The sequence below is a fragment of the Rhinichthys klamathensis genome, unplaced genomic scaffold (genome assembly GCF_029890125.1).
Source record: "Rhinichthys klamathensis goyatoka isolate OS25496 unplaced genomic scaffold, OSU_Roscu_1.1 h1tg000092l_1, whole genome shotgun sequence".
NCBI classification, from domain to species: domain Eukaryota; kingdom Metazoa; phylum Chordata; class Actinopteri; order Cypriniformes; family Leuciscidae; genus Rhinichthys; species Rhinichthys klamathensis.
Window position 1 is genome coordinate 3,823,890 of NW_026606631.1, and position 13,611 is coordinate 3,837,500.

The 13,611-nt window shown below is 38.0% G+C and overlaps 1 protein-coding gene across 2 annotated transcripts in view; it reads right to left on the minus strand.

Moving 5' to 3' along the window:
- Positions 1-13,611, minus strand: part of banp (BTG3 associated nuclear protein) — a 51,685-nt gene that overhangs the window by 14,199 nt on the left and 23,875 nt on the right. Inside the window, exons 10-11 of one of the 2 annotated variants that reach the window (XM_056252163.1) lie at positions 12,177-12,248; positions 10,619-10,663 (exon numbers count right to left, since the gene is read on the minus strand). In XM_056252163.1, the coding sequence (XP_056108138.1) occupies positions 10,619-10,663; positions 12,177-12,248 (117 nt within the window). Of the gene's footprint in view, positions 1-10,612; positions 10,664-12,176; positions 12,249-13,611 lie in introns of both variants that reach the window. The other variant, XM_056252162.1, reaches the window with a different exon arrangement.

Below are 13,611 nucleotides of genomic sequence, written 5' to 3' on the forward strand. Positions count from 1 at the left end.
TCTTGCCGAATTATTTATTAGGCTTATGTGTCACTAATCTTGGCCAGAAAAAGGTCAAATCCAAAGGAAAAAACAGTCATGACGTCACAACGTGTATTCTGAGCTAAACCGGTGTGCTCGCATGAGGTCTGCTGACTTTGACAGAAATGAAAGGGCTCATTTGAGACATTAGTTATCTGTGTTCTGTTTGTCATTAGTGAGTAAATCAAACTCTCAGAGGAAACAGAGTAAATAACCAAGCCAGTTCAGCGCTCGACATTAAGCCTTGTTATGTGCTTGTAAATCGGTCATTCGCTTGTCCGAGTAAGTAAATCGGTCATTCGCTTGTCCAGAAATAAATATTTCCTTTTTTGTGTGTAAATGCATGTAATTTATTCTGAAGCAATATTCTCATCAGTGTTCTATCAGCTCGCTCTTACTTAAATCAGCATATTTGTGATATTTCCCCCCTTAAAGTGATTTCCAGGGCATTTTTTCTTATGCCATCTTTCATGTCAAATTCTTAAATTTGTTCAATAAATTCAATTAGAATAATAAGACACTATAAGGCTGTTACCAATCAAATGAAATCCATCTTTCCACAGCAGAAGCAACACTGAACCTGCATCTAAAGTGGTATTGAGATGTATTTACACAGACTGTTTAATACAGCTCAGAGATGGCATGAATGTATTTAAACTGAAAAATTACAACTGCATAAATAATGTTATGAGATTAATGTTTTACATAATTCGTAAATAAACAAATATGAAATGGTGGCCAATATACAATGATACTTCTAAATAGAAAACTAAACTGCCAGTAGGTTTAGTTATTGAGTTATTCACTATATAGCAATCCGATTCGTTCAAACGGCTGATGAAGCAAGTTACTGTCTTTATGAATGGGTCATTGAATCATTGACTCACCCGATTCGTTCAAAAATACTGAATCACTTAGTAAGTAAACACCACAGTGTGTTGCTCGGAGATGGCAGCTGTTCTGATATGGCTTTGTTTGGAATCATTTTTGTTGGCTAAATAGAGCTAAATTGTGTTAGTCACTAATTGTGTAAGTCGGTATTGTATCCACTTAATATGAACTATGTGGTTAATTGAACAGCTGTATAAAATTGATGTCACATTTGCAAATGTGCTGGTATAAATCCAATTGTCTCGGACAAAAGGTTAATGTTGAGCACCGCATTTGTTTGCCTTCTGGTTAATAACTGGATTAAATTCACATTAAAAGGTATTTGAAAGTGAAATAGATAATGCCCTTTTCTCAAGGGTCTTCATGAGCTAACCTACCCTTGTGCCCAGCCTTGTTTCTTTCGACAACAGCCAAACTTCAAATCTGCTATCTCTATACAGGCGAGCTGCCAAACAAAGGGTTTAAAAATTGGCAGAGCAAGTCAGGATCTGCTGTCAGCTTGGGTTGATGGGACTTAAAGCAAACAGGAAAAAAAGGACCCGGAATAAATCTTTCTCTAATGTAGTAATGCTTTCAGCAGCAGAGTAGGACAGCAAACACATTGAGGAACTGGAGCAAAGACAACGAGGAACAAAACAACAGCAGCTTAATGGAAAAAACATTTAGTTTGGGACCTTCTTCGATACATAACAACCAACTGTGCAAACATATCCATTGCTCCCAAGCTCCATTTTTCTTTATTGGCTTTCCAGTGTTGTATTCTGTGCATTTGAATCTCAACTAGCTATAAATGATAAAGACATTAAAAATCATGAAATCCCCTGAAAAGAGTATGAAATTGGTTAAGCTCTAACATTAAGCTTGACGAAAACTGGATGCTTCTTTACGACTGGATATGCAGATCGGAAACAATTTTGGAAGAAGAAATTCGGTTTCTTTTTGTACAGTTCAATAAACTGTGTTGTGAAAGAGGTGAGCTTCCCAGCAACTTGTACAGTTCCCTCATACCCTCAAGAGTTGTCAGTATGACGAGAAAAAAAGTCTCTCTGGAAAGGTAAACACTTCCGCCCAATTTCTACATGATTCCAACAACTTGCATCTGGAGCGGGCCAGACCTAAGCCAGGACAGATGTGACGGCCTAACTGTTCTGAGAGAGAGAGACAGACAGAAAGAAAGACGGCCGACAGGACGTTGGACAAACTGAGTGAACTCCTAAAACCATCTGAGAGTCCTTCATCACTTCTGCTGCAAAACCTCCCACAGACCGACAAATGAACTTAAAGTCCCCATGAATTCAATATTGACCATACTTACTTTTTTTGCCTAAATTGTTTGTTTTGTGGTGAACAATTCATGCATGCAAGTCAATCCACACAAAAAAAATTTTTGGCTTCGTAATCTTAAATCAAAATCTGAAATTTCCCCTCCCCTCTGCATTGGAGGACCTTCCCTGATGACGTAGGTTTCACGGTTTGGGCGTCTGCTTAACATCCGAAACCACGCCCCTCCAACTGACAGTAGACAGGCTGAATGAAAACACCTACTTTTCTAGATCCAATCAGGTGCTAGTTGGAAAAAAAAGCCACGCCCACTATTCTGCCTCATTTAGTATTCCGTTTCTCTCGGAAATACGTCACAACACTGGAGAAAAGTCGTTTGCAACTTCCGGTTCACGGGGACTTTAATAATAAAAAAAACAGTTGTACATTAAAGATAGGTCTAAATTTGTATCCAAAATGTGTTTATTTTACCCCAACAATGAACACTATCTAATGAGGACATCTGCAGTCATCTGAGCTCAAAGACTAATCCCGGTTACATGAGTATGTATTTGCTACATAATGAAGAAGTCTCCACACAAACAAGACAGTCTTATAAGATACAGCATTAGGCTTGTATGGATGGTGCCATAACTAATGCCTTCTTAAACATCAAATTGTCTTTTTACTTCATAAATTAAAAAAATACACATTTGGAGGGCTGCCATCATCAACCGTATTGTATCCACACAATTTTAACATAGCCTTGAGCCTGGAAGCAGACATAATTTCTAATGGATATGCAGTTCCAAATAATTAAACATTGCATTACATCACTAATGTTGAAACAGTGCAGGGTTTAGCTCAAGTCATCATCAAATGTTCATAATGCTATTCCATCTGCTTCATTTGAAAATCAATGGTTGTGGCCAATCTAGACCTCTGCACATGTTATATTAGTAATGTTGAAGAAATGTAGTGTTTAGCTTAGTCATCACCAAATTAGTTTGAAGGGAAGCTCAAAGGGAAAGATATTTGGAATGAAACTCAGGGCAAGGAAGCTTGGGGCAGGAAGAAGATTCAAGGGCAGGAACAAAGTTCAGAAGGAAGATTAGGAAGTTTGAAAGGAAAGTAACAATGTTTGGAAGGAAGCTCAAAAAGAAGGATGATTGGAAGGAAACAAAGGAGGCAAAAAAAGAAGCTCAGAGGGAAGGAAGCTTCATGGGCAAGAAGGGAGATCAGCTTAGAAGGTAAAAAGGAAGGAAGTTTCGAAGGAAGCTTGAAAGAAATGAAGGAAGCTCAGAAGGCAGAAAAAGGAAGGAAGCTTGGAGGGCAGAAATAAGGTTCGGAAAGGAAGATTAGGAAGTTTGGGAACAGGAAGGAAGGATGCTCTAAAGGAAACTCAAGAGGCAGAAAAGAAGCATGGAGGGAAGGAAGCTCAGTAGGAAGGTAAGGAAGCTTTGAAGAAAGGAAGGCAAGGAAGTTTGGGAGGAAGCTCAAAATGAAGGATGCTTGGAAGAAATCTCAGGCAGCAGAAAAGTAACTCAGAGGGAGGGAAGCTTGGAGGGCAGAAAGGAAGATCAGTAGAAAGGTGAGGAAGCTTAGAAGGAAGGGAGGTTAGGGAGCTTGGAAGATAGCTTAAGATGCAGGTAAGGAAATTTGGAAGGAAGAAGTAAAGCTAGGACAAAACAAGACTTGGAAGAAACAAAGGATGCTCAGATAGAAGCAGTCAGGAAGCAAGCTCAGAAAAAAGGATGATGAAACAGAAGCATGGACGAAAGCTAGGAAAGAAGGTATTGTTTTGCAGTTTCTCTCCTGTTACTAATGGTTCAAATTAGAGATTCAAAATGAGCCTCATTGTATAACATTGTACAAGTACGACTTCCATGGCCGGATTGGTTGACAACCAACTTAAACTGCAATTTTAGTTAGCTTCAAATCCTAATACTCACTAAATCATTAACAACAACCTTAAATATGACCCCTGTGGCAGATTGAGATACTACTCCTCTTGCCAAAGCAATCTTTTACAGTGTATCCAAAGAAAGGGATTAAACAGACCCTGCACAATTCAATATGACAGACACACATCTATAAGATTCCTGATTCAAAGAGCAGACGGAATCACATAAATAACAATTTTACAACAAATTTAATGACATGCAGATAAGCCGAGTTGCAAAGCTTGTTCTTGGGAACAAAGAAATAAAGCTTGCTTTAGTGTTGGTGTCAAAGTGTCACGTCTCTTTTTTGTGTCGTCTTCATTGTGTTTCTAATTATACTGCTGAATTGACAGGCTATAGCGAATCCCTCCATGTGTTGTAAACTTGTGAAATATCTGACCTTGGAACAACCTCTGTGAGGAGACGCACAGTCCAGCCCCGCCTCCAAAACTTGTGTTTTTCCTCAACGTTTTCAATGTTTCCAATGGAAAGCAACTCAGAGCAACATAAATTATGATGACTTGATGATTTTATTGCCTCTTGTTCATCAGACGTTTTCATTGCATCCAACTAGCGGTAAAACTAAAGGTGAAATGCTCACAAAGACGATTCCATGTGTCACAAGTGTTAACCCTCTGGGGACCAGAGTGTTTTTGGGGCCCTTGGGATGTTTTGACATGCACTGACATTTGTGCTTTTTTCAGTTATTTATAAACATGTTAATGGCAAAGGTGTAAATTCACTCTATATAGCACAAACTTGGCTACCATGAGATCTGAGCAACATGTATGTACATGTTTGTATTTTTAATAGAATAATGTTTATGCGTGGTTATTGAAAAAAATAAAAATGAAAGTTGCTGAAATAAGACCACAAAACACATATTGATTATTTCTTCACAAGACTTTTGAAAATTGTATCACATAGCCTAGAATATTTGCTCCAAAACTATGTGAGAATCATCCTGACTACTCATTCAGATAAGTCAATAAAGTCTTTTACATTTTTAATGACGTGTTTTGTTTGAGAAAGCTTTATGCAGGAGGCTTGATCTCTCATTAATATGTATGGCATTCCACACCTGAGAAAGACAAAGACCCTCCCATAATGGCCCTATTAGGTGCTATCAGGCCATATCATTACAGGAGCCTTGCACAAAGAATGAGGAGATTTAAAAAAGAATGGCTTTTAGATTGTTTGGATATTATAAGGAAAATACAGGGTGCATACGTCTGGACACTTCTATCACACACCCTTCACCATATAGACATGGTTTTATTTCAGTTCAAAGTTAGAGTTGGAAACATCTTGAAAAGAAAATTGTCTTTCTCCATAAATGTCTTAGTTTGATCATACATATTTCAAAGTTGAGGATTCATTATTTTGATATAGCTTGAACAAACACTATAACATCTTAGTTGATTAGTTTATTGACAAAACATACTATATATTTAACATATGAGCAGAAACTCCTAAAAAAGCTTATTTGATGTCTATTTTAGAGTAAAAACTTTATCCAAAACGAGTCAACGAAATGTTGTCTGTTATTTAGTCTGTAACAGTGCGTATCTGTGCGTTCATTCATTCATTCACACACACACACACAAACTGTGTGACACAAACATGATTCACATTTAACAGTATGCTATTTTTCCGTTTACAGACACTACGTTATTCTATATCGCGATTAGAACAAAGCACTTGCAAAAAACACTTACTTCTCAGCTGAATCTGTTCATCCTCGAAGTGAAAATAACCCAGTGGTAAATGTCCCAGGATTGTTCCACATATAGCCGCGCAAGACGACAGTAGATTAATCTGACTAAAAAATAATGTGTGTTTTCAGAGTTCATGGGCGTTAACGCGTCTCAATGTGTTGCTTCACATATTTGCGTTTGAATAGCGCGTGCTCTCCGTAGGCGTGTCACATTACCACAGATAATCAGCTGAGAGAACGATAATGAGATGGGCTGACACGTCTCTCTTTTTATATAGATGACATAAACGGAGAATAATAATTTTAGTTTTGAATCGGATCATTTAAAAGTACAAACTCAAATGATTTAAAAGATATATTGCTTATGGCTGGGTGAATAGTATTAGCTGAGTTGTGTTGAAGATTAGAGACGTGCTCCAGAAAAAAAGTTCACGGTGACCGAGAGGCAGAACGCACACCCTGTTTATTTTCTTTATTTTACAAAAGCACAATATTTTATTTCGATTGTATGTGGGCACATAAAAAAGTAGACATTTAACAGATTATTTTCTCATATTTCTTAACTCTATATGAACAGAAATGATGGTAGTACTTTAAGTCTATTTTTCTGCTATGTGAAAAAAAACGAGCAAAACGCGCCGGCGCGTTTCTGGTCCCCAGAGGGTTAATGAGGAAAGTCAAGCAATGTGACTTGTGTACATACCAGAGTCCACCGACAACAAATCTTGCATCAGCTCCATGAGAACTTCTCTCCATTAGATTAACAAGGGATTTTCTTGTGAATATTTGCGAGAAGATCTTTGTATCCCAGCCATGACCACATTAGCTTCCAGAACTCCACTATCACGACCCAAGACAGGCAAGCGCATCAACAATGCTTTGAAATACAATCCCCTCCATTAGGACACAAAGATCACTGGGATCGCAAAAAGCCATAGACCATTTTATTTGAACATTTTCTGTTTTATATCTTGGGGGAAAACATTGTTCCAATGGAGGTAAAAAGGGTAAATTCATTTAGGAGTTTGAATTGGGATTTAAGCCCCAAGGTTGTGACAACAACCTTGAATCCTAGAGAATTTAGATCCAACAGCAGGTACTTAATGGTTGTGAGCTCTGCACACATCTGGTTTCAATACTGAGATAGAGGAAACTTGAAGTTCTGAATTGCAAATGGGCATAATTGCATACATACCAATATAAATATACACACATTTACCAAGGGAAAAAGTTACATCAATTGAACACACAGATGCAGCTTGTGAATGATATTTAAACTCCTGAGCTCATTTTTATCTTGTCCAAATTCAATAAAACAACAAATCCAAAAAAGCAGATTAGAAACAGATCACAGTAGTTTTTCCTTACTCTTCTTACATTTGTTTGAATTTGCAGACTTTACTGGGTCTGTTTCTGGTGCAGTCTACATTTGCAGTGCACACTTTCAGATGTGCAAATAGTGTTAAAAGTCTATAGGTAAATGAAGCAGGTTTCTTTCAAAACATAGCTCTGTTTGCTTGAGAGGCCCGACATGTGAACTTCAGACTCTTTCAGGCCTGACTTTCATTTAGTGCTACATTTTTAATAGCTAGCAGGGACACAAAATTGCTTCAAGGTACCAAGATACACATTTTCAAATCTAATTTGGAGTCAAAATCTTAAACTATGCGTAGCTATGCCTAAACTATGCGGTTTAATCCCTATTTATGTGCATTTTATAGACTGGATGCAAGCCGAACTTAGCCCCGCCCACAACATTTGAGGATGGGAAGATCGGTCTTGACTTGATCCGTTGAGAAGCAAGTATGCCCGAACCAAAGCTGTTCGGACCAATCAAATTGTCAGGGTGGGCTTTATACGATGATGGACAGATGATCAACAGTAACGTAATCATCCACGTCACCAAAGAGCGTATGGACCAAAGTATGGCTGCCGCTGGAGAATTTAGATGTGTAGATACAGCCATCGCGTCTGTTATAGAAGATGTATAGACAGCGGATTCATTTTAAAAGAGGAACAGAGAACCGCGATCAAGGCATTTGTCGATCGGAAAGATGTTTTTGCCGTCCTTCCTACGGCTTCCTATTTTTTTTCCTGTTTCGGTTGAAACGCCCCATAATCACAGCCCAATGGAGCAGCATCAGACTCACATTCTGACTAGAACCAGAGTATGATGACGTCATTTTTATGAAAATCAGCATTTTTAATCATTTAGCCTTTATTAAGTGGCCATAAAAATACAAAAGTGCTCTGTGCATATAAAAAAAAGTGCACAGTGCAAAAAAACGAAATATTGTTTGTATAAAACTGTGGACAAATTCCGAGTATGGGTTGCCATACTTGGCCTTCACATCACTTTTATTTTGGTTGCTCACTATACGTGTCAGTCAGACAGACCGCTGAAGTGTTTTTGATTGCAAATAGCCTCTGTGAGACTATAGACTCACAAGCTACTGAGATACAACCACACTGCTACAGCGCTGTGCATATATCTATTGTGCTTGAAGAAAGCTCCTGAATAATTCAGCACTGAAGGAGCTTCACAATCTGAACATAAAGTAATGCACCAAAAGGAGCTAAATCTCTCCATTCTTACTTCTAAACTGGTCAAGGTAGTGTCTTGCAGCACCGTACAGAACCCCAACTATGTGCACAACTGTGCATAATCTCCCTGTGGAAGAAGAAGTAAATAAAGAACTCTTGTTGATAGAAAACACAAGGACCGAGAAGTTTCAGTAATAAACATCTGCAATGTCTGGTCTGAAGAATTTGCGAGCACAATGTGGAACTAACCAATTGTACCAAGTAAAAACAAAACCTCCACAGACTTCAGTCTTCTCCCCCTCTTTTCGCTCTCTTTCCTTAGCTTTCGATCTGTACCAGATCAGATCAGAGGGCAGGAGAGGGGGCATCAGATAAGAGCATCCCAAGAGGTCGCTGACTGATTTAACACACCGTTAACACTCCTTCACTTTCTCTCATGACTTTCATGTGCCGACTGTGTGTGTTTGTTTTAGATAGTGGAAGGGGGCTAAATGATAAGGCATGCTGTTATAGACCGACAGCCTGTAAATCCCCTTTACGGCAAAGAGAACATGGCGGGCAGATGGGGTTGTAAAAACTTCAGATACTCTTCTTAACCAGGCAAATCCCTTAGTAAGTAAGGAACTTCACACTGCTCTTTTTACGAGAAGGTCAGGACAGACTGTCTTTTAAAGCTCAAAATAGAAAGAAAAACACCATGAAAGCACCTTCTAAGAGTCTAAATGATACGTGGATTAGGTTCCAAGTTTCTGTGTGACAAACAGTAAATATTCTCTAATATTTACTGTTAGACGTGTTGCATCAGGTTCGATGTCAACGACGTCCAAACTTAAAAAAAAATTCACAAAAAATCTACAGAAGAAAGTCATATGGATTTGGAAAGACATCAGGCTGTATAAACAATGTCTGAATTTTCCTTTTTGGGTGAACAATTCCAAGACATTCTGAAATAACGCCTAAAAATATAAATTACCTCGCCAAAAAGTGATCCATTTGCACAACAGACACTGTCCTGTATGCTTAACTATACTCTTTTTGTCCTGATTCAAATCCTTCTTCTGAACTGTGACCCGAATCCAAATTGGAGTCATGGTACACCATTATGATTACTATATATCAAACCCTAGTCCATGAAACCATCTCTGGAGCAATGACAGTGAAGGATGAGAAAGGACCAGGACTGTCTTAGGGTTAATGACATTTTCTTTTGCTCTTTTTTCTCTTGAAGAAAGCACAGATAGACATTTGTCTTACCCATATTAGTAAGTATGTTGTCCACACGTACTTTGTCTATGTGTAAACTTTGGCACTGGGGACTGAATGCCCCCTTATATCTGTGATCATCTGGGCTCCTTTTACACTATGGGCGATATGCCAGGAATAATTGAAAGAAAGGAAAACAAGGCAAACATTTTCTCATTGCTACTATACAGATGAAAACTATCATCATAATGAGGTATGTTATGGGTGCATGAGTGTGTGTAAAAAGATAGAGCTGAGAAACAGGCTAGAAAAAAACTGCTGTTAAAACAGCAAGTAGATCACAATTTCATTTTCTGAAGAAAAAGTGTGCAGCTTTTGCAGACTATGTTCATCCACAATGCTTAATTAATGTTGTTATATGGTTGCTAAGACTGGGGTTATTATAGTTAACTAAAACTAAAACCATAAAAAATATTTTCGTTACTTGAAATAAAATAAATGTTCACTAAAATAAAACAAATATACTAATAAAATGTACTAAAACAACTAAAACTGAAATAAAAATGAAAAGAACTACACAGACATAAAAGAAATATAACAACAATGACAAAAACACAATAGAATTACTGAAAGGAAAAAATAATTCGAAAAGGACTCATGGACGCACCGGTCTCTCAATACAAGGTGGTGTCACATGTTAGTAAGGGAGATAACAAACCACCTTCTTGCTATGAGGCGACAGTGTTACCCATTGAGCCACTGCCACCCCAAGGAAGATAACAAACATGGATCCAAAATTTTGAAGTTGAGTTTGTTTGTGTGTGTGAAATGAGCTCATTTCAACACGAGTCTCTGTTGCTTTTTAGCCCTGTTTGATCTAAAGACCCTCTTTGATGTGATGGAGCTGAGCTGAGAAACAGGAAGTGCACACTGTCCCAAACATTATATTCTCAGAACAAACCAAAGAACGAGAGAGGACACAAAAAGACACTGTCACATGGACACGGACCAATAAATGGAAAAGGCTACCTACATTTACCTGGCCATCTTGCCCAACATGCACTTGGTGAATCTGTAGGTTGCCCTGCAAGAGAGGAGAAACATAACGTATTCAAATTTCAGCAATTGAATGAGGTACAAATTAGTGTCCCATGTTATTTTTTTCCAAAAGGATTAAGGGTCTTTTCCGCTTTTTTAGAAGGGTGTGTGACACATGGGACACTGTAAAAGATGCGAGCACAACGGAGTAAGTGTAGTGCATATTTGCATAGAAAAACAATTTAAAAATGTGTTCTGGGTGAACAAATAACAACTTTTTGTTGTGATAATTATTAAATACAGTTTATCTAACATAAAATTGACTAGCATTAAAGTAGCATCAAATGTGTGATCCTCATGCTTAAAATGGTCATTTTGGTCTATCCTTCTCAACTGTGCCCAACAACTCAATAGGCCATGCCATATTTTTGACAAAATCAGTTGAATTTAAATGTAACTCATTTTTTTAATTAAAAACTAATTTTAAGTATCAAAATTGTAGTATTTAGCTGTTCAGTAACCCTGTTACCACATGATTTTCCATCATTACAAAAATTAAAAAGCATTTAAACCCTTTCCACAGCCGGAAGATGACAATAATCTTTTAATTTTTCCCAGTTTTTGCAAAGTGTTGTGCATCCGTCAAGCTCACCCATTTAACCCTGTTACCTTAGATAGATATTGCAGGAAAAAAAATTAACAAATGAAATGAAATGAATTGAAAACCAACATTTGGCCCCAGTTTAGCTAGCCCCAACTGTGAGCTAATTTTTACACTGATTTTTTCATATTGATTAATTATTCCTTTTTTATTATTTCATTTCGTTTATTTTTCTAGAAAATAAGGAACCAAAGTTTAGTAACAGGGTTGAAAATATTGCAAACTGAAACCGCTCATGAATATTTCGTTTCTCCACCAGAGGCTGATGAATCACTGATCAGTGATAAAATGACTACACCACAGCAAAGTTTCAATCATGTTCTCCATCTGACTCTAAAACACACACATATCTGGATAAAGGGAAATGGTCTTACGACGGCTCATTTCCTTTACAAACTTTCTCAGATAAATGGTTTTGATGAGGCGGGCCAAATGTATTACAAAGACGGTCTTTGTGAGTGGAGGTTGGATGAAGTGGCACGCTGTTGCTAAGCTCTGGACTCAAAAACAAACAATATCACTGGGAATTTACCAAAAACATGAGCACTGAAGTCTATGGTCATCATCAATATTTTGTAAACGAGGACAGGAAACGCTCTACAATTTTTTTTCTCTTCCTCTCAGGATGATGGATGGATTTGATCCAAACATTGTTTACATATTTGCGGATACATTTAAATAATCCTGTTCAAATCTAGGACACCGAGTACAAATCAAGAGCCTTCGAAATCAGGGCTTAGGGAGATTTCTCAGACAAAGATCATACTGAAGTTGGTAGCTCAGAAATAATTATGGATCAGTTCTGAGGTTTGATGGCTCAACCCCCTGAGACCTTCATTTAGTAAGCACAAATGAGGGGTGGAGTGACTCGAAGAAACCTAAAGGAAATGATGTGTACCTCGCTGTCCTGTGTGATCTGCACCTGTTCCCCCTGTGGCACCTGAGCGATGTGGAGGTGTCCCTGCGGTATCTGTGAACGAAGAAAAGACATTCAAACAAATGTCATTTCCAATCAAGCTGTTTCCAATCAAACAATATTATTCAACTGTGTGTGTATATATACACACTATATGGACTTGGGACACTTGACCATTAATATGGAGTTGTTCCCACTCTTTGCAGCTGAGCTATTACAGCTTCCACTCTTCAGGGAAGCCTTTTTACAAGATGTTCCTGCTGGAATTTATTCCCATTCATCCAGTAGAGCATTTTTTGAGGTCAGGCCTTGATGTTGGACGAGAAGGCCTGGCTTTGCAATCTCTGTTCCAGTGCATCCCAAATAGGGCTGTGTATCGATACAGACGTCCCGATTCGACTCAGATTCGCAAGATCTCAATTCGATTCGATTCTTAATTTGAAACGATTCTCGATTTTCGATTCGAATCAGTGAATAATTTTCACTGGCCCCATCACAAAAAGTAATAATAAATGAATAATATAGTTTTTGTTTTTGACTTATGTATCCTTGGGGACCCTCAGGGATGAAATTTCCCGAACTGACTTATTGCAAAGGTGGCGTCCAATCACAGTACCATGCTTGAATTCATCGATCTCTTCAGAACGACCCATTTTTTTCGCAAATGTTTGTAAATGCAGACTTTGGATTTTATACAACTGTGGCAAACACCAAATTTCCCAACAATCCCGATGTAATTATGTTTTCTAATAATAATCATGACCGCTGTCTTTCAGTAAAATATTTACTGAAGTTATTGTAACACTAAATGTATCATGGGTAACCCCGGATGACTTTTGTCTCATGTTCATCATTGCGGTATATGGAAACGATGCATTTTTCCACAATTAACGTGATGTGTTCCCAAACATATGATAATATTGGTTTTGTTAATCAGTTTTTTTCCGCCACTGCTTTCCCAAAAAGTGCATTAAAAAGTCTAATTTAGGAAAGTTTATAACAAGCAACACAAGCGATCATTCAAAACCTAAAAAGAGCGTGTCATTGTTTGCCGTATCTGACAGGCTTAAATTATCGATTATGTGCGAGTGACGAAAGCTGAACATTTGAGAAGCCAAAGGGCTTGACAAAAACTGACCATTGAGTGGTTGCCTATGAGAGTACAACTATTATGGTTCGGTTCAGGGAGATGTTACACAAACAACAGATGACAGATCCGTTTCTGAGTCCGCAGAAGCCAAGAACTCCTCCGCAGATTTAAATCTCTATGATTTTACATTGTGTATTCAGAGTTTTGATTGTGCTGTCACAATGCATGCAGATTATATTTCAGATGGTGTGTAGGGGTGGAGATGACCTCATGCAGCTGTGAAAGTCAGAGATCATGTTTAGGTTCTCAAAAGAGGCCGCATGATCG